This window comes from Corvus hawaiiensis, chromosome 5, assembly GCF_020740725.1.
Source record: "Corvus hawaiiensis isolate bCorHaw1 chromosome 5, bCorHaw1.pri.cur, whole genome shotgun sequence".
NCBI lineage: Eukaryota > Metazoa > Chordata > Aves > Passeriformes > Corvidae > Corvus > Corvus hawaiiensis.
Genome location: NC_063217.1, coordinates 15,900,646 through 15,924,293, shown reverse-complemented (window position 1 = coordinate 15,924,293; position 23,648 = coordinate 15,900,646). Strand labels below are relative to the sequence as shown.

Below are 23,648 nucleotides of genomic sequence, written 5' to 3'. Positions count from 1 at the left end.
TGGGTAGCAGGCTGCTATCCCAACTGTTCAGTGGAAATTGGAAGCTTGGCATGGGGAAGGACAGAAATGTTGGGGGGATTTTTAAGTGTGGAGGTGAACCTGAGGAGAGGGAGGGAAAAGTTCATCACCTAAACCATAAAACCTCAACAATGATAAAAATTGCTCTCTACTCACACTGTAAGAACCTTAGGGATCAGGTACTCAGCACATGTCTGTGAAGGGCTTATAAAACCCAGGCCTGTGCTACCCTGCTAATAAATTTACAGCTAAGGTATATTCTGTATTAGATAAACTGTTACACTTCATATAGTTCATTTGAGGAGACTTGCACTAGGTGTAAAGTTAATAATAGAAACTAGAGCAAAGGGGTCCTGTCAGGTTAATCCTGCGATGTATGTTGTTTATGAGCTCAATACAAGATGTTGTAGGTGGTGGTGTCATTCTCCCTGAAAACATAATGAATGGATGCCTCCCTTTCTAGTGTTTTGTTGTGTTACAGATTATTTTATACTGATATTAAAAATAACCTTCTACCAATCTTCTTTACTAACGTCAGACAGAATTTACTACAGAGCAAGCAGACAAAAGAAGGTCACTGCAGCAGTTAAGCTCCTGAGGTAGGATTATGTTTTGTGGAAAGCATGGGATAGTCACCCTGTGCTGAGGGGGCTTCTGCTTGTCAGAGGGTCACAGAGATGAAAACTGATCTCTTTTTTTCCTGACAAGTGACTATCCAGATCAATGACTTTGCTTCTGTGATAGCTTTCATGTGTGTACTTGGTTTGGCTGATTAAATATTTCTGTAGTGTTCTTTTCTTACTGACACACAGATACTTTTATTGGATTCAAAGTTTGTGGAAACCATGTATTACAGCACCTCTCACCTCTTCCCAAGCAGTCCATCTCAGGTCCTGGCTTTCAGAAGAAATTTACAAATGCATTCATTAAAAAATAAACAAAATAAGCAAGCCACAAGAGTGGAGAAGAATCTATCAGTTCTCATCTCTGGCTGTCCATGACAGTAGCCTGAGCACTGTCTAGGCTTGTGCTGTCCCACATACAGCTGCTGGCCACTAGCACCATCTGCTCTGATGAGTTCATTAGCCAGGACTCAACTTTGTGACTGTGCCTGTGCCTGTGGGACCCAGCCTATCTGAAGCCTGTATGTCCCCCACAAGATACCAGTATATCAGAAGAAACAGCTGTACTGGTAGCCAGTGCTTAACTGGTCACAAGCAAGGGATTACCCATATTGAGAACAGATGTCTCCCACGGCAGTACCCTCCTTTCTGAAGGGGAAGGCACCAAATCATGTGTTCAAGTTTGGTAAACAGGAGCATCCTGATTTAAAGTCTCTTTTTCTATCAGTTCTATCAATTACACATGTACAGGAGATTTTCAGGACTTCATCTGAAAGTATTTATTTAAAGCCATAAGTTGCATTTTAACAAACTGAAATGCCCTTGCTGATACGGCCATGTCAGCTATCAGACAACTCAGTACATACAGTTCCCACAGAAAGAACCTTGGAGATGCTGACCAGGACCTTTTGTCGCCTGAGCAGTGTGAGGTGCTGAAGCTGGAACCAAAATCTGGAGTGATAGTTGGCCATTGCTCCCCAACCTATTACCAAACTCAGAAGCAAGCCAGGCACTTGAAAAGAATGTGGAAATGTGGGGAACAGCATGGAATGAAGTTGCAGAAAATCTTGACTTGCTGGAGCCAAAGACATTTTGATTTTCTTTTGGGTTACTAATTTTGTTCTAGTGTCGAAAAGACATGTACCTTTCCCATTTTTGTTTCAAGCATTCCTGACTTTGTAGTTTATCACGATGCCAAAAGTCAAAGCTTGCAAGTAGAAATAAAATACAGAAATGATGGAAAAACAGAGTGAGTCGGGGGGGGGGGGGCGGGGGGGGGGGGGGGGCGGAGCGGAGCTCATAGAAGAAGCTACAAGCTCCAAGTACATGCATCATGTAATCCCTGTCATTTTGTATCTTTGCTTAGCTGTGAAATCTGTTACAGCAACTACTACTGGTTTGTTTCCTCAGATGAAAAACAGCTACTATAATTTTTAAGTTCCCTGACGAGTTGACATGCAGATCTATCACAGTCACAAGAAAGGGGCACAACAGAGTGTAATGGCAAGACAGGTGTAGCTGATGAAACATCAACTCTCTGAAGGCATCCTAAAGTGATATAAATCTTCCATTTAAATGAAGGCAATCCTTACTGAAATCATATCCTAAACTGACATGAATCAAAGGTCTACAATGAAAAGTCACATTGTTTTCTAAGCTTGAGAATTAATGTGAGTAACATTGTCCATTTCATTATTTTATTTTTCCTTGGGAGTAGGAAATTAAGCAAATACATGTCAAGAGTATAGCACACAGCAGTCGTACTGTTTCCCACCATTTTTATGGATTCCAATAATTCTTTCAAATTTTACATGTTTTGTGTCTAATACAGCAACATGTTCTTCCTGCTTGCTCTAACCCCAGTTCTCTACTCTCACAGAGCCTGCAGAGCCTGGGTGAGCCTGTCTCCAGCCTCAAGGAGTTCACAGCTTGGAGTTCAGGTTGTGAACTCACACAGCCTGTAATCCTTTAAGCCTCGCATCCCACAGAAGAATTAAGGATGAGGAAGGCTGCAGCTGTGGATGCCAGAGAGGGGAGAAACAGTGACGATGGGGAGCTGAGCAGGAGGGCATGGGCTATGCAGGTAGCTGGTGAGTGCTGCTGGGCAGTATTCACTAATTGGGAGGGCTGGCAGAATTCAAAGGGCTAAGCCAGCCCAGAAGGGAAGGGTGGTATTGAGTGGCAGGAGGGAGGGCAGAGCTAGGCAGGGTGCACCGTGGCAGAGGAGAAGGAAGGACTCAGGGGTTGTAACCCACAGAAAGCAGAACAAAGTGGGCAGGCATCGGGCTAATGGGTAGAGATGGTAAGAGGGATAGATACATAGACTGGTTCAATTTTGGGATGCTGGCAGAATGCTGGATGCTGGCGCTCTGACATGTTCTTGGCTAAGGGTATGTAAATCACTTTCCTCCATAGGCCTAGTGCATGGAAGGCATGCTGCTCCTCTCCCACACTTCCATGCACCCTTCTCTCCCTAAACAAACATCCAGAAGAAGACTAAACACAATGTAAGAGGTTTAAGAGGTTTTATACCCTGTGCTTTTTCTTTTTGGGAGGTGGAAAGTTTGGAGTTATGATTTAAAACCTCTTCAGGCGATACTACACCTAGCTTGTCTCCAACTAACAAAAAAGGCTATTTATCTAATAGACCTTTAATCACAAGCTCTACTTAAAAATCAATAACATGATACAACCATTATAGTTAAGCTCTAAATCTCATGTATCTTCCTGTTATCTGAGGATTTTCCTCTGAGATAACAGAGACAATTGATAAGCAGCCAGATTTTCAAATTCTCACCACAGAGTATGGGCCACATTTTTTCATTCAGCTGTTCCTGTTTTGGATGTTTATAGCAGGTTTTTGGAGGCCTTATCACCTACTGTCCTGTGATTTGAAAGACTGCTTCCTCATTTATGTGAGAAATTACGGGTTCAGCTGCCTTGGGAACCTGACCACAGCTCTGAGTGCTGCAATCATTTAAAAGTTTTGGCCATAAAGAACAGCTAGAAGACATCCTGATTAAATTTAGCTCGATCGCCCTAATAAGGCACAAAGGACCACAGAGAGAAGATGATGCATTCCCTCAAGGACAAGTTTTCTTGATGCTCTCTGAGCTTGGTAAGACTCCACACTGTTTTTGCACATTGTGCCTCTCTAATGTGACTGTTCCACATGCAGGCAAACCACAGACCAGCACATCCTTCGCCATGCCCACAGGAGTGGGCAGCTAAGTAAGCCCAGGCACAGCTGTGATTTGGACGCAGGGACACAAGGAGAGAGGGAAAGGGCAGCAAACTGGTGCAGTATTTCCCACTTTACAGTTGTCTGCCTCTACCTGATGTGCAGATAGCAGAGAATAAACATCAAGGAAATGTCACCAGCTGCTTGGAGTGGTTTCAGGTCAGACACATGCTTGGGGTTGCTAGCAATGTATCTGGAGGCAGCTGAAGAGGTCATGCTTCCATTTACCATCTCACAGTGACAAGCTCTTAACTAGGTGCTACTCAGACAACACATTTTCAGTACCTAATACAATATAAATTATCTTAATTCAGTCACTTCCAGACACCTTAGGCACCTTTATTTCAGGCTAGATCCAACAGTAGAGAGAAGCTCAGATATGACTGGAAAGCTTTCTTATACTGATAGCAACATCCATGAAAATAAACAGGAGATCTGTCATCCATGGATAATACTAATCATAAAATAGGTATTAGCTTAGTCTGCTGAAGAAATACCTCCATTAGCAGTGTTGGTCTTAACTCAGGTTCAATTTTTCTCTGAAAGCTAGTGTCTTTTTCCTGTAACTCTAGTTTCATGTCCTTGTTTATGCAAATTACAGGCATTTCTCATCCAGAAGTACTGTGGTAGCCTACCATAAATGGTAGAAAACCTATAACTTGTATAAATTAGTAACTCAAGAGAATAATCTAAACGTCTTTGGCTCCAGCAAGTCAAGATTTTCTGCAGCTTTGTTCCACGCTCTTCTCCTCTGCATTCCCACATTTTCTTCAAGTCCCTACAGACTATTCCACCCTTGCAGATATCTATCACTGTAGCCATATGCCTTCTCTCTGCATTTTAAAGTCAGTCAGTTAGTCACTGAGGTCAGAAGGACTTGGCCTTTCTGGTTTAATCCTGAATGGAAGCAAGGGAATCAAATCACCATATTGTCTCATTAACAATTAACTCATTAGTGTTGCACACTCATGACCCATTATTTGGAAGGACTATTCTCATGTATTTAGAACAAGTTTCATCCGAACCTTAAGACAGGAACTGTAATTCTCTTTTTCAGACTATCTGACTAATTTAAGACATTGGTCCATCTGTCAAGGTGTTCTGTTTTCCCCAAGGCTACTGTGTTGTCCCTCTCTGACATATGGCTTAGGGTGCCTATGACAACTACAACAAGAACTTGGACAAGAGCCTTTCTCTGAGCTCTGTACCACTCCATTTTGGGTTGTGCCTTTACATATCCTCCTGCTGAACAAGCCAAGATTAGCTCTGGTCAGGATAACTGTTCTATGTGCAGCCAGAGTGGCAGCTTGTTCTTTGATGTACATTGCTGGCAAATGCCCTGAGCTGAAATATGGGTAGACTTCAGCAACACCAAATACCACCTTGTGGGAAAACTGTTCGATGTTTGGCCAGGCTTAAATTAGCAGTGCAGAGTGCTGCCATAGCTCTAGTCTTGATATGTTTCTGCCTGCAAAAAGAAGACTAACTGCTTTCTCCATCAGTTTTTTTACAGATTTCCAAGGAACCAGCATAACCTTGGATATTCAGCAAAAATTCTTGCTTTATCTTGCAATGCATTTGTGATGCTGAATAACAGAGGGTGTAGTAACAGAGGCAAGAATCATGTTTGTATTTTAATATTGCAATAGAGGAACTACATTAATACACCAAAGTTGCAAATAAAAATCAAAAGCACGAAAAATCTGCACAACGCAGAAGGAAAGCACAGCAGCCTTTGAAAGTGTATGTTACTGTACTGCAACCTGTAAGAAAAACACTTCTCATTTTACTAATAAATCCCTGGCCTTCGGGAACAGGGAACACTTAGGAATATAGATAACAGCCCTAAAGAACATGCCAAACCCATCAGGAAATAAGGACACCCCTCGAGAGGAGTAAAACAGGATTTTTTTTTTCCAAAAGCTAATGGGGTAAGTCATCCTGATGGGAAAAGCAAACCCGCCTGACCTCGAACCAACCCCCAGAGGAAGTGACCAAGGGAAGATGGCACGGCCACGTCTGGGACGGCGAGGAGGGATGTGCCTCGGCGGAGCCCAGCCACGGGTCCCGGCGTGGCGGAGGCCCCTCCCGGCCGGAAAAGGGCAGGAGCCAGCCCGGGATGCAACAGGTCGGCGATCGCCGCGCACTCGCAGGGGTGCGGGTTCAGCCCGAGCCGCTCGGCCGTGTTGGACCAGCCACGGCACAGAGCATCTCCCTATCTCCAGCTCCTCTCGCCCAGCACATCCCGCCGGGGTTAAACCCCCTCACGCTCCTCCTCTTCCTCCCCCCTCCATCCCGGCCTGTCGGGGTGGTCCTGCAGCCCCGGCCCGGGGCAGAGCCCGCCCTCCGTAATCCATGCGCGGGCGGCACCGCCACCACAGCAGCCGCGGCGCTCTGAGGCGGAGCGGGCGGTGCTGTGCTGGCCTCCGGCTCGCTGTCCCCGCTCGACCGGTGAGTGCTGCGGGCGGGGGGGTACGTAAGGAGGGGTCCCGGGGCAGCTTCGCCGGGGCCGTGGGGGGCAGCAGGCGGGGATAAGGCTCCTCCGCCTTCTCCTGCTGCGGGCGGGAGAAGGTCCTGGGCGGGAGAGCGCGGCCCCTTCCCTCGCGGGAGGAGAGGGTCGGCGGAGCTCCGTGGGAAGCTGGGTGAGGGGGGCGGGTGGCCGTCGAGGGAGGCGGGTGCCCGGGGGAATGGGGCTGCCCGCGGAAGAGATCCCGGTGTGCTCAGTAGGCGCTGGGGAGAGCGACCTGTGGGAGCGGCGGGATGGAGGCGCCCTGAGAGCGCGGGGTGAGGCGGGGGCAGAGGGGCGGCCGGAGGGCAGATCAGTGCTGAGGAAAGCCGGGGAGCGGGATGGCGGGAGGGACGGGTTTGGCCGCGGAAAGGGGTCTGCGGCACGGGGGGAGGATGCGGCTGGTCCGCGGGGAGCCAGGGCGGGCCCGCCCGCCGAGCAGAGCGGGGCGGCGGGCACGGGGTGCGCGTTCTCTCCCCGGGGGCCGTGTGTGGCAGCGGCGGCTGGGGAGAGGTCGGGGACGGACAGCTGTGAGCCACCGGCAGATGAACAGAGAGCAGCGGTGGGAGCTGCGCGGGGAGAGCCCCGGAGATCTCCGGGGAGAGGGGAAGCCGCTCCACAGGGAGGAGGAGGAGGAGGGCGGGCGCTGAGGGCACCTGCCCGGGGCGAGGATGGGGGAGGCGGGCGGTGGGGCCTGAGCAGTCTCGGGTAGGCGGACGGGGACGGGGCTGGGGCTGTGCTGTCCTCGAAATCGGCTCGTCAGGGGCGGTGGGGGTAGGGAGGCGAACCCCAGCCCGGGCTCTGCGGTGGATGTGAGCGGGGAGAGGGCCCGTGCGCTCCTGCCGGCTCCCCGCTCGGCACGGCAGCGCTGCGGCGGATGCCGCCCGCCTCGGAGGAGTTCCCTGAGGCGGTGCTGCCGGTGGCTGCTCGCTGTGCACCTGGGCAGACCGCGCCAGCCCACAGGGGCTGGCCAAAGGTTTTGCTCAGCAGAGGGGAGCTGTGGAGTGAGCTGCGGACTTCATCCGAGAGCTGGGGAGAAGGGGCAGTTGTGGTAGTAAACATGGGCTGTGTCTTCCGCACACGCATGCAGAGGAGCCGCTGAAGAAACTACCACATCGGTCGGTATTCCCGCAGAGGCAGAGCTGCGGTACCCGCGCTCCTCTGCAGTTTGCAGATAAGGACTAGGCAGCGTGTTAGAGGAAGAGGTCTCTACAGTTCAAGTAATTGGAAAGAAGGTGAAGGAAAGGCTTGGTCTCAGCTGCTAGTGGGAAACGTGCGTCGTGTTGCAGTACCTAGGTGTTGGGACATGTACAGACTGCTCATCGGTATACATTTGCCAAAAGCTGCCTGTTTATGGGCTGGACTTACTGTGTCTTAAAATGTTCTATGTGATGCTGAAAAGTAATTTAACAAGGAATGCTCTATGAATACTGGGGTAAATGCACCACTTAAAATCAAGTTAAATAAATTATTTTGTTTGGTTAGTGAAAATGTGCTTTAAATATTTAGGCAGTCAGCTGAAAATCAGACCTGCTTATGCTTGGGGGAAGGTATCTCACCTGGAATTTTTACAGGTGTGTTTCTGCTTGCAAATGGCTGTGACTTGTAAAACAGAAGGATTTTTTGATGTTGCTTTTTAAGTTTATTAATTTTGAAATTAGTAAGAAGCTGCTCAAAGCAAACTGGATTCTGAATATCCAGTTTTTCCTGACCTGAGCACATACTCGTTTTGAATATATAGTAGGCAAGTCAGATGGGTACCAGGGCTGCCTTATGTGGAAGATGCTATTTGTTTAGTTTTTCTCAGTGCTGCCAAGCTCTATTCTGCAGTCCCTAGTGCTTATTAGGTTTATTTGCTTCTTAATCCTCCTGTGGCAACAGGTTGTAATTGTTGGTACGCTTAGGGCAGATTTTGTAACAGAAAACTGTACCTTTTTAACCTATCGGTATCTAACTTGGCTTGCTGTATGGGGTCTCTGGAATGGGAAGGTGGTGGTCTGAGTTTGGTTTTTTATGCATACTTAGGAGTTTCAGTCTGCCTGTAAATGTGTTCTTGTGGCTGTTCTAATTTCTCTTCTGGTGATTGCTGGCACTGGTGCAAGGGGATTATGGACTTGGATTTTCAAATGTGTAATTGGAAAAATGTAACAAATGTACTCAGAACCTTTGTGTGGGCTTCCTATGGACAACTGTGTCTACCACCATCCCAGCCCATCCTGGTTCACTGCCAGCAGGCTCCCCCATTGAGCTGTAGCAGTCTAGCCTCTGGTTGATTGAATTTCAGTTCACGGGGTTAATCATCGTTGCATCGCTGCACTGCAGTGTTGTATTTGCATGGGTTGCAGTGTTTAAACAGAAGGAGGCCAGTCCCATTGGAACAAAGACCTGGACATCATGCTGCCTCTGAGTTCTGTTATTCAGAGCTGATGTATCATGGAAGCTGCTGAACTAAAGCATCTATCTCTCGTTTCCTCTTCCCTTGTTAAACTTAAAGCAGAGGTTGGTTTTGGAAAGTATTTTTAATAACAGGATAAGATATATCTGAGATGATAATGCTGCTGCAGATTTGGGTGATGGTGTTCTCCACAGGTAGTGTTTAAAACCCCAGGAGTTATGCTTAGTGACTTGTATGTATAGAATATTAGTGTCAACCACAGAATAAAATGCAAAGCTTGAGTCTTAAAAATGGACATTTGCAAACCACACACATAGAATAATGAAAATCTTTAATTCATTTTAACTTGTTAAGTACTTCACAGGGTGTGTAGTAATGAAATTGGTAGCTTATTTGATAATTGCTGTAAGCATTTCAAAGTTTCACACAGCTTCTTTTCATTCACTGTTTACTTGAACTTGGGGAGAGTTGTACTGGCAGTTCCTGTAACTCATTGACTGCAGTGATGCCACACTGTGTCTGAGGAAATGAGATGGCCACATGCTGCAATGAAGATTAGCATAAACTGCTATTCAGTTCTCTTTATTTGTGTCACTCCTGTGTATGTCATTCTTGCAGTTCTCAGAATTACAGATTTCATGGATAATTTTTCCTCTTTAATGCTGTTTGTCTAGCATATTTAACTACAAATATGCTCCCAGCTAAGTTTCTTTTAGATATTAAGAAAAGAAGAACTGCTTGGAGCTTTTTACATCTGAGTTATTTTTAGGTAGGTTGAATACATATTAGATGCTAAGAGGCATGTTAAGTTACAAGTTTAATAGTGTTTCTGCAAGTTCCTGATTATTATTATTAATGTAACCCTGAAAATATTAGTGTTTTATGTAGTATAGAGAAGAACTGGTGTCAGTCTGGAGGAATTGTCCAGTAAGATTGTATATACCATGTTTACTATGATATATTTGCCAGCAAAGAGAGAGGAAGAACATGTGGTCATAATTCTGCAGATCCTTTGATTTGCAGGAAACTCACCTGAATTTTATAAAAGCTTGACTGAAAACTATGTCGAGTTGGAGACTTACATTTCTCCACTTAGCAGAATATTGGGTTTTTTTGCAGCACACGAAGTGTCCTTGCAATTTCAGTAGTGTCCTTGTCTTAAAACTGCCCACTTTGTCTTGGTTAATACATGACTACTTATTTATGGCAGGTGTAGTGATTGTTTTCCTATATTGGGAGAACATTTTAACAGTGTTTTATTTGCCTGTTTGTGCAATAAGATAGACTTTAAATTGTCTTAAATTTTACCAAAAAAAGTTGTGTGTACTTTTGTACTAGTTTGAAAACAAACCAGTGGGAGGCACCAAGTCAGAATAACAATTTAATGGGGAAATTAAAGAAAAGGAAAAAAAAATAAATAAGAGAACACTGGTTCAGACTGACAGAGTCAAGATACATCCTGACTCCCTGTTGTAGCAGTCTGGTAGCAGTCTGTAGCAGGCTGCAGTCCTCTGAAGTGGTGATACTGTAGAAAAGGGTCTGCTCTTCCTCAGGAGTTCCAGTGGTGGCTGTGTAGCTCCTGTCCTCTGGAAATCCAGTGAGAAGGTTGTCTCTGGTGTTCAGCATCTCAGATTATATCCACGATGGGATGCTTGGTTCCTCCCTCTGGGTGGAGCATCTCACAATGGGGTAATGAGTCATGAGGCCAAGTGTTGATGAGGCTCATTAACAGGAGATGGTCCGGAGGGAGTTATCTCTCAGTCAGGCGGCAGGACAATGATGGGCCATTAACAGAAAGATAGTCTGGGGGGAGGAGGCAAGGGAACACTGCCCCACCTGGTTTCAACAGCTCCTGAGGATGGTAATAGAATACACTGCAACCCAGGACAACTTTATACTAGACTAGAGAGAGGGCAGAAATAGATAACAGAGCACACTACAGAGAGCTTTCCCTTAAGACACCAGTTAGAGAAGTCATCTTCTTCTCAATTTCATCTTTCACAACCACACCTAACATTTCCCTGAAATGGATGCTTTTGTATCAGTTTCCTTAACTTTTGGAATCAAGGCTCAGTTAGCATGTGTGAGCTTTTTCTCCTGACTCACTGAAATGTTGCAACTGTACTTCAGAAATCTCTAGAAAACTAAACCTGACTTAGAAAATTGTTCAAATCCCTTTTTAAGGAGAACAAATTGAACTGTTGCCTTTGAGCCCCTAAAATCAAGAGCCAAACAAGGTTAAGGTGATAAAAAGTGGTTACTGTTTAATCAACATCCCTCCAGGTGCACAGCACACCAACATGCATGCTGAAAATGTGTCAAAAATGCACAGGTGATAGAGGGCTTTTACACTTTTATAAGTTCAGCAAATTAGCATAGTTGACAAGAATCCCCAATTAGAAGAACAGTTAATGAAGTCATTTCCCCTCTTGCTTTGATCCCCTCTGAAGCCCCCCCTTCCTTGCTACTAGCTCTACCTTTTTTTTGTCTAAAACATGAGAAAATGTCTTGGGAAGGTGGCTCGGTCTTGCTTCCCAGAAGAAGCAAGATTAGAACAGGCCTTCGGGAATTTGTCTAATAGGAAAAGTACTGGATTTAGCTAGGAAACTATGTAACTATACAATAAAAGTCCACAGAGTTATGAATATATATGAAGAATATATATAAAAGCAAAAAGTATTTTGGCATCAGAGCAGTAGTGTATCAAACTTGCACAATTTTCACTGTTGTGTCATAAAGGCAAAATAATTTTTTTTTCACCTAGTTGTGGTCTTGTCATATTTTATGCTGTAGAGTTTCTGGAGATTTGATAATAAAATGCAGCCTAAGCAGTTTTCACTCTCTGACCATTTCTGTGTCCAGCCTCAGAGCAAGATGTGCATATGATAAAATTTCACTTAAAAGTATGTTTTAGGCTGAAGAAAACTAGTCTTAGTAAAAAATTAAAGGAGGAAAATTAATATTTTGGATCTGAACTTTGTTTTTCTTTCATTAATCTTTAACAGAACATTCTTTTCCAGATAGGGAAATAATTACGGTATTATGTGTTCTAAATTACTGTGTGCTTGTGTTAAGCATATTTCAGAGTGGTTGCTAACATCACCTTTTTGAATAAGGGTTGGATAATTGTGCTAATCACAGCATTATTACTGTTCCTTCTTCTTGGTTTTCACAAGCCATGAGGAGGAAAGACAGGTTCGAGTGTTCCCTCTTAACTCATTTGAACAGTGGAGAAACAAAACTGTCTCTAGGTCTTTGATCTGATCTGGTATTCCTTTATTCCATATTTTTGTTGATCTATCTTTTGAGTGCAGCACAGACTACTAAACAAGCTTACAATGTGATTTTGACTTCTTGCAAAGTACTGGTTTTCAGAAAGGTAGCTAGTGTTTTACCAGAGACTGTAAAGCATGGGAGAGATTTAAGTCTCACTATAGGTTTTAAGTCTTCTGTCTTCAGCATCTCTTTGACCTGGAAGTACCTTGGAAGTCAAGGTATTGGTGTAGCATTGGACTGACTGAAGCCATGAGGTGTTTGTGTTATTTTGCTGTCGTTCCTTGCCAGTGAATGGTCTGAACACCAAGGTGGAGACGGAAAGCATTTCTCTTGAGTAGTGCTGCTGAAAAGGGCAGCAGAGGCCCAGCTGTGCTTGGGAAAGGCAGTTGGTGCTTGGTGCTCCCCAGCTGGAAGTGGTGTCTTGCCATGAGCAGTGAGTTCCCGCACGGCCCAGTCAGTGGCTCTCTGGGGGATCACCAAAGGCATCCCAAAGAGAAGCTGGCCCAGTGGCTGGGAAAGTCAGTGTGGTGCTCACTGGCACGCTCATCAAGTGTGTGCAGCTTCCAAAATCAGAGAAGGGCAGCAGCTTTTCTGTTGCCTTCTATTTGGTTGGTTTCGGTCTGTTTCCTCAGAGGCTGCTATTGCAGGCTGAAGTGGAGGAATCTTACCTGGGTTCTTGTAGATCAAGATGTGGTCGCTTGATTTGTTGGAAGCCCAGGGGTGTGTCTGTTGACATTTCTTAAGTAGTGGTAGATCAGGCTCCTGTGATTTTGTAGATTCAGAATGTTCTTAAACATGTATAACCATCCAAAGTTATCTTAATGACAGTCAGCTTTAGCAAGCTGTAAATAAAAATTGTTGACTTCTTCAATTCCTAAGGAGAGCCTTGAGATAGCTTGAATTAATAGAAGGTAATTGCTGACACCCATTGTCATCTGTCAAGAGGGTGATGTTTTGTTGGTTTGGGTTTTTTGGGGTTTTTTTGTTTTGTTTTGGTAACTTCAATGATACATTATTTTTTCCTCAATCTTGGAAGACAGTTAAGAGTATCTACGATTGCAGGTTTTGCTAAAAGGTGTAGATTAAAGAATACAGAGTATGACTTGTAATAATTGTCATCGACTATAGAAGCATCAGGTGGTAATTAAAAGCATTGTGTAATTGTTGTGACATGACATATTGTACTTAGTCAGAAGTGCAGTTCATACACTGCTTCTTTAGTTTTGTTTCCCTTGGAGCTGTACCGAAGTTCTGCTTTGTTTTTGAAAACTCACTAACCTGGAACTGTGCATAGTTGTTTTTTCCACCTCTTTCAAGTACAGTGTATGTAGTATAACATATTCTTCGCAAACCTCAGCAGTTTTTTCTTTCCTGTCCTATCTGGCTCACTTCTGCAACTGTTGATATGTTCAATTTCCAGAGAAGATTGCAGGTTGTCTTGCGCTTTGCTATTTGCTTGCACACACCTTAATGAGCTGTTTCTTTTTTTTTGCCAGAGATGGTGCGCTGAGTCATTTCCACAAGAGGCTGCTGTACCACTCGGAAGTAAAAATACATTTAAGAATTGAAGGTGTGAGAGTGTACCAGCATTCTCCTGGTTAGAAAGCTACCCCCCAAGTGAATGTTTGGAAGATTTCTAGACTTGGTCGGACAAATATCTCTACCTCCAGTTTTATGAATACTGCTCGCTATGGCAGTGGAACTCTGTTTGCTGCTGCTGCTGTTTTGTGGAAGTACTATTTCAGAGGTACAGCCTATATACAAACCACCTCCTGGAACTTTGGATTTTGGATTTGTACCAGCCAAGACGTATGATACGGGTGCATACCATGAACCTGGGGCAATAGGAATTTTGTTTAAAATAGTACATGCATTCCTGTACTTAGTGCAGCCAAATTCTTTTCCTCAAGGTAAGCAGATAAACTACTTTTGTTTAAAATACAGATTTGCTATTGATGTGTTCACCCTATTGTAGATACCAAGGCCATAATTAGGAAGTAAATTATATGAAGGACTTTGTAAGTAGCATGTGTTACGGCTAGGAAATGTGTACAGTTCTGTGTAAAATAATATTTTTCTGCTAAGCATAATGGGGAGGAGGTTGTTAATGAAAATGAAATGTTGGTGAAATTTCACGGAACTTTGCTTACATATCTCAAAGCTGTCACTGATGCATTTGAGGCTTGTCTTCTTAACTGAAACAGCATGAGATAGAAGTAGGGGATAAGCTGCTTTGTATTTAACGTTAAATCCATAAGGGACAGCTCTCTGAGTTTTGCATATTGTGATAAACAGGTGGTTACAATATTATAAGATTTAGCACAGGAAATTTGAAATAAATTTCATTTGTTTCCACATATGTGCATCCATGGTCAAGTTTTATGTAAGGGCAGTTCCATTACCTAGCCTTGTGTAGCTTCCTGTTCCTCTAAAAGCTGCCAGGTTAAGACTTGAAACTGCACTTGTTTTAATGAGACTTTTTTTTTTCCATTCATTTCCTACTAAGCTGTTCCTTCTAAAGGAAAACTTAAGATGTTGGAGAAGTATGTGCAACCTTATTGAGGTTTCATTGATTAAAAGGTGCTTTTGGAAATAGTGTTTTTGTGGATGTGGTAGTTTTATCAACTTAACTTTTCAACATGCTTTTTGTTTCATTTAGCTCTTAAAAGTGCTAATGTGTTGGTATAATACTGGCATTTAAGTTATATCAAGGTGAACCTTTAATTAAATCTAAGAAGGACTTTGGTTTTTCACTGATTCCTTTTGGAATATAACAACATATAAAACCTGTATAAAAGGTGTTTATATTATTTTGTAATACAGCTTTCAATTTATTCGCTTAAACTTTTAGGAATACAAAGCCTTAAATTCTTTAGTCTGGTTGGTCACATGCATGTATATCTGTGAACTGCTGTTTGCTTGGATTTTTGACATTTCTTTGTGCATCTCTGACATAACTGTAGAAGAATGAGCTCAACTGAACTTGAATGAATGAATTCTATTTAGACAAGTGCTCAGAGTCCCAGGGGTTAACCAGCAGAATATCCTGGCCTGTTTTCCTGCAGGATCTGTCTTCTGAGGAAGTCTTACACAAGGTGTAATGAGGGCAGCTGCATGAAGGTGACAGTAATCTCACCTTTGGGAAGCACTGTTTCCGGATACCTCTGCTTCTTTTGCCTCTTTGCTTCTGTTAAACATGTGGGTGAACTATTTGCATCTCTGTGAGACCTGATGGTGAGGATTGCCATCTGCATGCAGCTCCTAAAAGCAGGCCTCCACTCTGCCTGAAGCCCTGCTTGAATATTTTGTTCTCTTACGATTGTGGAAACTTGATTTCACTGAGACAGTTACTGTGTTTGTATATTACCAAGAATTTGGTCTGTAATCTTGTATGTCAGAATTAATGTCCTGTGTCCTAAGCATGTGAATAATTAGTGAGTATAGACTTTATGATCAAGGTTATTGTCCTGTGGGACTGCTCTTAATAAGTTCTACGTCAAGTAGGTATTGTGAACTCCAGCATTAAAGAAGACATCCAAAAGTAAATTAGCTTGTAAATGTTCTTAGCTTGTAAGCTTTGAACATCTCATACTTCTTCTTACTTCCTTGAAGATACTTTTTGCCAAATCGGTTATTTTCAGAGCTTTGGCTTTGTTATTTGCATTAGGTGAAGTCGTGTTCCCATGGCCCCTCATACTTCACTGCGAAATACAGATTTGATGGATCATGTCGGTTTGAGTCATACTGTTTAACTGGCTAATCCCCATAATCTCTTTTGCCATATGCTGTTCTATTTTCACATTCAGCGTATTAATGGTGTATTTACATATTTAAAATGGTTGTTTTGTTTGGTTTGGTTTTTTAAATTCCGGCTTGAAATAGAGTTAATTCTGATTCAGAGATGAAAATAAGCATAATGACAAATGGGCACAGAAAGCAAGCCTTTTGATGTTTCTATTTCAAACTTCATCATTCTAATGGGACTGGTGCTCCAGAAGAGTTAGCTCCAGGTTGATGCCCCAGTGTATTGCATATAACCACAACATAGAAAAGTATCATTTGTGTGCAAGCCTTGGCAGCAATCACTTAGACCTTTGATCTTGGTAGTCCTGTATTTTTTCTAATACTTGGAAGTACTCAATGTTCAGTTTTCTAATCTATTAGTACTCTTAGCTGGGAGGAAAAGAAGTCATAGGATTGTCTAATTGCATATAGATATTCCTGCCTTTGCAAGTCATCTTGCAATAGTGCTCTGATGGTGCTGAATATGTTACAAGATAACATTCATACTCCTTCAGTCTAAAGTATGCCTTTTAGGAAGAAAGCCAGTGTGAGCTTTATACTGCTACAATAAAACAAAATAGGAAGTACATGAGAGTCTTTGGGAAACGTTATTCTTAATTTCATGCTGCTAAGTCTCAACAGTTGAAAGGGATCACTTCATTTAATGAAAAAAATCAGTCAAGAAACATTTTGTAAGATGGTTTGCTTTTAGTTACATCTAGATAAGTAATTATTTATTCCCTTCTAAATTTGTTCATGCCATCAAGTTTGTGGAAGTACAACTTTAAGTTTAGATTTAATATGTAAGTTATTAATTGGATTAAATACAGTTCTTACGTAAAGTACTGTAACAGAACCAGGGCAAGGAACTGTAACACCTTAAGTTTTTTTAAATTGCTGAATCTTTTAAGACCAGCACTGTGCTCCTTGGATATGGCAAGAACCTAGCTCAGAAGAAATGAATTAGGATATCTGATTGCAGTGCTTCAGTGAGTCTAAATAGATTCTGCTTTCAATGCCACCAGTCAAATATGTACTGCTGGAAATGGGAGTGAGTTTACTTAAGTGTAAACTTATTCAGGGAAGCAGCCTCCACTTCGAGTTAATGATAACACTGGAGAGGAAAAGACTGGTCAGTGGTCTGCTACCTGAGGCTCAGCAGGTCACTTCAATCTCAGTGTGCCTTTGTTCCTCCATGGTAATGATTGCGCTGCTATTCCTTTTGTTGAGGACTGTTTAAGACAGAGGCATCGTTTTCTTTCTTGTTAATAATACCACTTAAAGAGATGATAATAGGAAAATTATAGTTGCTTCTATTACTTATCTAAGAAAGAGGACATCTAACAAAATAAATAATCAGTTTTTCTTATGTAGAAATTGTCATAAGCTGCAGCATTGATTTATTTATAAAGTTGTCACTTCATGGTTGTGAGGTGGTGCTTGTCATCTTCTTTGTTGGAAACCTTCAGATGTGAACTTGGTATGGACAGGACATGGTCAGTATGATGCTGTGGCTGCTATGAATTATCATAGTTTTGTCTTTGTTCCCATGGAAACAGTTGTTAGTTGCAGTAAGAGGATGTTAATCTGAGATTCCAGTTGCCAGCAGGATGTGCCCAACAAGTCTTCGGCTTCACAGCTAGTGTCTTGTAACAGAAATATGAGGAGTTCACAAAGGAAAGAAGCTGGGAATAATAAAGCTCCTGCTCCTATTTTTAGGTGAAATGAGACAAAAACTTACAAGCCTGTTTACCTTACCCTACGGTACCTGAACATACTGCAGGACAACTTTACTAGTTAAGTTACAACTGCTTTTCTCCAGCTTCTGACTTACATTGTAGGTAAGCGTTTCTGCTGAAGTGGGAGTACAACTTTTACATAAAAATCAACTGTTGAATGCAGGTACTTTCTGGGCAAAAGATAGTATGAAGAGTTAAATGTACTGTTTGCTATGGGGAACACAAATGAGCTGATTTTTAGATCTGGACTACATCTTTCAAATCTTTCTGACTGTGGAATCTTGCTTGCTGAACAGTTAATCAGACTGAAGGTCAGAACTTGAATATTTTAATATCACATCCTGTGTCTGACCCGTTTTGGTCTTTCTTTCTCCTCATCTAGTCGGCCTTTAAAGCAGCTGCAGATTGTGAAGTTCAGCAAGTTAGTCTTGTGTTATCTCAGTAATAAAGCACGTGAGTGTATTCAGCAATTAAATTATTCCCAGATATTTCAAAGAAGAAACTTGTAACTTGATCTGAAAATAAACTGTATCTGTAGTTAGTATAGCTGTAATAGAAAATGCACAGCAAAACCCTGTTGTTTTGGGTAGGTTTGATGAGCTCCTAGGATACTGACTTTTGAAATTTACTGGCTGTGTTGAGTGTGAGGTTCTAAAGCAAGTAATCAAAACACTTTATCACCCCCTCACTTAAACTCAGTAAGGCAGAATTACTTTTTGTGTGTGTGTGTGAAGCTAGATTCTCTGCCTATTAGTCTTCCACAGCTCCCCTACAAAAACAAATGCATGTGTCTGGATCTTGGAAATAAGCTAGGTTATATATAGTTAGTAGTGCCCTTTTATTTTTAAAAGATTTTCCCAGGAAGGTTAGGCATGTCTGCATGAGGTTAAAGGACGGTGCTGTGGCTCTGACTCTGCAGGTGCTGCAGTCCAGCACCATAAAATTTTGCACAGGTACCTGTAGCCATTATGATGTTTCATAAAAACATAAATTAGGATATCCTTTTTTCCAGTTGTGTGAAGTTTCAGTTTTTGTTTGGATGTGTTATACTGCTTTTATGAGCTAGTGTTTGATAGCTACCCCCCATGCATGTGGGTTAGTTTTCTTGAAGCTTACATCCTGGAGCTGGGTTGGGAGCCCAGGTAGAACTGTGCAGGAACTGAGAAGAGGGAAAGAGCAGTATCAACCCATTAGTAAGTTAGCTGTTAGATTGGCTAATTTCTGTTGTCAAGTGACAGTCAGTGCTTTCACCACATCCCTCTGGTGTTTTTCCACAGCTGTGAGTAGAGCTGTAGTGTGAATTTAGAATAGTGGCTGAAGTGTGTATATCAAAAATGCAGGTGTGACAGGTACACTGCAAAATGCAGTGACAAGTGTTATACACAGTGGTGGTGGGGAACTGGGATAGCAGTGCTCCTTTGCTTGGTAATATGGTGTATACACTGAAAGAAATTTCTTGTGTGTAATGTTGGAAATACAGGGGAAGATGGAGCAGCAGGATGCTGATATGAGATAATTTAGCCTCTTCTTTTCTCTGCCCACTCATATACATTTAAGGAAATAGTGTTTAAAAAAATCACTGCTCATTTCATGTTGGGAACTTAAGAGCTGCTCTGCTTGGTGACATGCCCATGTAAATGAGGAACAGCCTGAGAACATTTCTGAAGCAGATTTAAGTCTGGCTTTTTAATTTTCTTAGGCACCAGAAAAGTAATTCTTTTTCCCCTGATTTATTCAAAATGGCAGGCTAACAGATTGCTTGTCAAAAGGACTTTCTGCTGGCAGGGAGGAGATAGGTTTTAGGGAGGGGAGGCTTACATAGATTATCTACTAGAGGCTATCACAGAAAACTACAGTTGCAAATGTTAAGGCTTCTCTGATGTCTTCCTGCCCACTTCTTTTGGATTACATCAACAAAGAATCTCTTTTGCAGACAGGTATTATGTGGAAAATACAGAAGTAATTTTTAAATCAGTGTTGCTTAGCTGATCATCTGCAATTCTTGGTCTTTATGCTCATCTGGAATCCTTTCTCTAGAGTATCCTCAGTGCTTGCCCTGATCTGGTATAATACTGCCTGCCAGCTGTGCCTAGGTGAAAAAACATACTTTGACAGCAATTGGAAAACATCAGTTCAACTTTACAATTTTAACACTGTTAGGACAGAAGGGAGAAACTGACAAAAACAAACCTCAGGTAGAATTTGAGGGCATTGGATTACTTTCCATGGAAAGGGCACTTCAAAGTGGCATTAGCACAGATGGCTGTGGTAATTCCTGCAGGGTACTTCAGACAGCCATGCCTCTTGGAGTTTCATAATAATCATAAATTAAATAGGCTTACATTTGTGCGGTATTAAGACAGCTCATATCTGCCAACTCTAAACTGCCTTCTCCCCCTTCCAAATGAGATGACTACATGCTGTCTGTGGGAACATCTCTGGCAAGTGAGTTGAGCATATTTGGTATGGAGTACTGAGGAACTCAGGAAACCTGCTGATAGTTACAGCATGGACAGTCCTTAAAACTGTCCTGACCATGTTCTGTTTGCCTGGGGATGTTAGAGGGAGACAAAAGGTATAACCAGAGAGCTGATGAGCGGCATTCCCTGCTTCAGGGCACAGGGGATAAGTTCTGGATGCAACTAAATCCAGAGGTGCTGGCTACGAGGAAGGGAAGGGTGTGAGTACCGTATGGTATTGTGAGTGAACATGGCCTTGTTTGTTTGTCATTCTAAGTAAAGAGTCTTCATTGGTGGGGTTTGCATATTTTTAAAGAAAAAAAGCAAAGGTACCGTGTTCTAGAAATGCATATATTTAGATAATTACCATTACTGTACTTCTAGTACCACTAAAAGCATGATAGCTTGTTTGAGACTTGCAGAGCATACCTGCACCATCTTCTATAGTGAGAGGTGGGACAGAACAGCTTTTGGATCAGCCATATTGTCTGGTAATGTGCACCTTGGGTGAACCTCTTCGAAAATTACCAGCAACTGCAAACATCTTATGGGTTTTCAGGCAACTCTGCTGAGGCACCATCCTTTTCTCAGCTTAGCAGTGGTTACTACTTTGCTGTCCATCCTGCCTCTTCAATTAATTTTTACAGGCTATCCACATAGTGCTGAACCTCATTCTCATTTCTAACTTGTAGCTCTGGAACTGATGGGGAGAGAGACGGGGGGAGATGTCACTGAACTTACTGGAATTATGTTTTCACAACCTTCTAAGGGACTTCTCAGGTCTTTCATCATCTTGGCTGTTATGGAGCATTTTGAGTTAATTATGTGAAATACTGTACAGAGACTGCCTGCTATTGGAAAAACAGTCATTTGAGCCTCTCTTTTCTTTGTTACAGACCATCATAATAAGATAGCACAGCCTAGCCCTCTTATGTTTGTCTGATAATTTGCTTAGGTGGTTGTTCACAGAAAAACAAACTCCTAAGTCTTGTTCAGTGATGGCTTTTTCTTGAATGATGTCAGCTGAAGTAAGGACAGCTTGATAGATCTTTGCAACAGATCTTTCCACAGTCCTTGTAGTCAATGCTTCATTACATTGAAAATGATGACAGTCAGTATTTTTTCCTCTCCTTTTTCTCACTATTGTTTTTGCCTCTCAAGATGGTCTGTGTAACTTTCAGATCTTAACCGAAGTGGTGTCTTTTCCAAGTGAATACGCAATATTCAAAAATTGCTGGAACAAAATAAATGTGTAAGTATTAATTTCAGTGGGTTTTGTAATCCTTTTAATAATATTAAATTTTTCCATACATGTATTAAAGCTTTTGAGTATACTTCTTCCTTTTTCCAAATTGAGTTACTTACATGTTAGAAGAGAAACCAGGTGCCACAAATGTCAGCCAGTGTACTGCACCCACCAGACTGCATTAAGTGGCCTCCCAAACTTGGACTTTGGCTAAAAAGTTCCTGACAATATCCCTGGCAATGGGATCGTTCCGGTGGGTGCAGTATAGCACTGCAGCAAGCTCACTCCTTTCACCTGCGCAGCTGTAAGGCACGGATTCACACACACATTCAAGCCGGATAGCTCACGCGTTACCAGAAGCAAAGAGTCAGGAGGGCTCTCCCGTATGGTATTTCACGGATGATGGTTTATTGCATCCTGCTGCCACGGGAGACCAGAGGCGAAAGAGACCGACCTGTTCAGGGTCCAGGGTTTTTGTACTGGAGCGGGCGAGCATCAGGAACCAATGATCTGAGGGCACGGGGGCGGTACAAAGGCGGGACTAGGGAGAGGGAGCCAATGGGGAAGCTCTGGAGGCGTGGAGGGTAACAAGCCATTCAAGCAGACCAAGTATATACATTTTAGTGTAAGCCTGCTGGTTTTAAAAAAAAGCCCCACAAACCTACTTTGATACCATTTTTCAATAATCACATAGATTTCTTACCTAAAAACACTTGTGTGATTAAATTATGAGTTGTATTGCATCATAATGTAGTTAGGATCTTTCTTTTGACTGAAAATATACCAAATTATTTTATTTTGGTGAACTTTAAAATGTGATTACAGTTGTGAATGTGAATATTGTTACTACTATTAAGTGTTGCTTTGGCTGTTTAACTCAGCTGAAAGATGCCTGGCTGTACCTGTACTGAATAAATCCAAGCATCAGGCCTAATTAGCTGTCTTCAGAGTAGCAACCATTACTTTTGCTTTAATTTTTGAGTGAGCCAGTGGTCCCTGTAGTACTTTGAACCAATGTGTATGCCCCAGTTATCAAACATACATGGAAAGTTGTGGCCCTTGCAAAAATGGGGAAGCAGAGGAAGGGAATTCTGAGGAGTCTCAGGGAAGCTGCCAGAATGACAGTCACTGAGGTAATCTGGTCAGCAGGGCTCCAGCATGTCATTCCCAATTAGTTATCTGTGTTCATATTTCCAATAATCCAAGTTATGCAAGAGAGGATTTTCTGTGCTTTCCTCAGTTTACAGCAACTCCTGAGGAGATAAAGGAAGAGGAAAAATGGTGCTCATACGGTCTATTTACTACTTTGATCAAAGTTACAAGTCCAGTATGTCTACACAACCCAATCTATCAAGAAGCTGCTCAGCCTGTGCAGTGTGCTAAACCAGACAAACGTACAGCGCAGCAAGTTAAATCTTTGCTTGTAATCTGTTTTAAATCCTTACCAGATGGTGGCCTAGGGAGAACTTGAGGTAGCTACTGCCAACAAAGCAAGTGGCAAAAAATAGCTGTCGTGGCAGAAACAGTGTGCTACAGAAGTTCTGTTGCCTTCAGAAAAAGACAGAATGCAGTTTTCTGTGTGGAATACCTCTTCAAAGCTTTCGACTTCATTTTGTGTCTGCATGATGCATGCAAATTCATTGCAGCCTCCTAAGGAAGGATTTTTCTAAAGGCTTCTCTGTCTTTTTTCTTCTTCCAAAACTTCAGCAAGAACAGAACTTTCTTTGTACTAAGGAACAACTAGAAAGCCCCTGCAAAGCTTATTTTCAAAGAAGTTTTTCTTTGCATGCATCCTGTAATGGTCGATATTGTGGCTATTTCTTTTTTTCTTCAAACATTTTCCTTGGCCAGGCTCTTTAATGTTGTCAGTGCATGTCAATGGAAAGCAGAATGTGCCTAAACAGAAAATGTGGCTGCACTAAAGAGTAACCTCAAGGTAATAACCTCAAGTTTGGGGCAGCTCTAAGGTGTGAAGATTTCCTGTGGAAGACTTCAATTACCTGTTTGGTCTTCCTGACTAATAGCTTCCATTTTTGGAAAGTGGGGAACATTTTTGTGTTCAGAACGAAGTTCATTGACTATTAGTCTTATCTGATCCACTGCTGTATAATTTATTTCTTCAGTGGCCCAATGTTATTTCCTGTGAGGAAGGGTGGGACTCTCCTTAATTTCACATTCTAGTTTCCTTGGAAGCTGTTGCTGCTGTGCAATTCGTTGTCTTCAGCAGTTCCACCATGCTCAGTCCTACCTGTGCTCTAGCTAAAGCTCTCCCTGTTAGGCCACTCCTGCAGTTTCAACCCTGCTTATGGCTGTTCATCTCTTCATTATCTGCTTCATATTGCATCTCTGCTGCCTGCTCTCT

At 42.6% G+C, this 23,648-nt stretch overlaps 1 protein-coding gene across 18 annotated transcripts in view; it reads left to right on the top strand.

Moving 5' to 3' along the window:
- Positions 1–6,043: 6,043 nt before the first annotated feature.
- PROM1 (prominin 1) overlaps positions 6,044–23,648 on the top strand; it is a 63,458-nt gene continuing 45,853 nt past the window's right edge. For 5 of the 18 annotated variants that reach the window (XM_048303154.1, XM_048303152.1, XM_048303158.1 and 2 more), the window contains exons 1-2: positions 6,045–6,333; positions 13,556–13,969. In XM_048303154.1, the coding sequence (XP_048159111.1) occupies positions 13,750–13,969 (220 nt within the window). In that variant the 5' untranslated portion in view covers positions 6,045–6,333; positions 13,556–13,749. Of the gene's footprint in view, positions 6,334–6,888; positions 6,951–7,395; positions 7,507–13,555; positions 13,970–23,648 lie in introns of those variants that run through there. The other 13 variants (XM_048303165.1, XM_048303163.1, XM_048303162.1 and 10 more) reach the window with 6 other exon arrangements.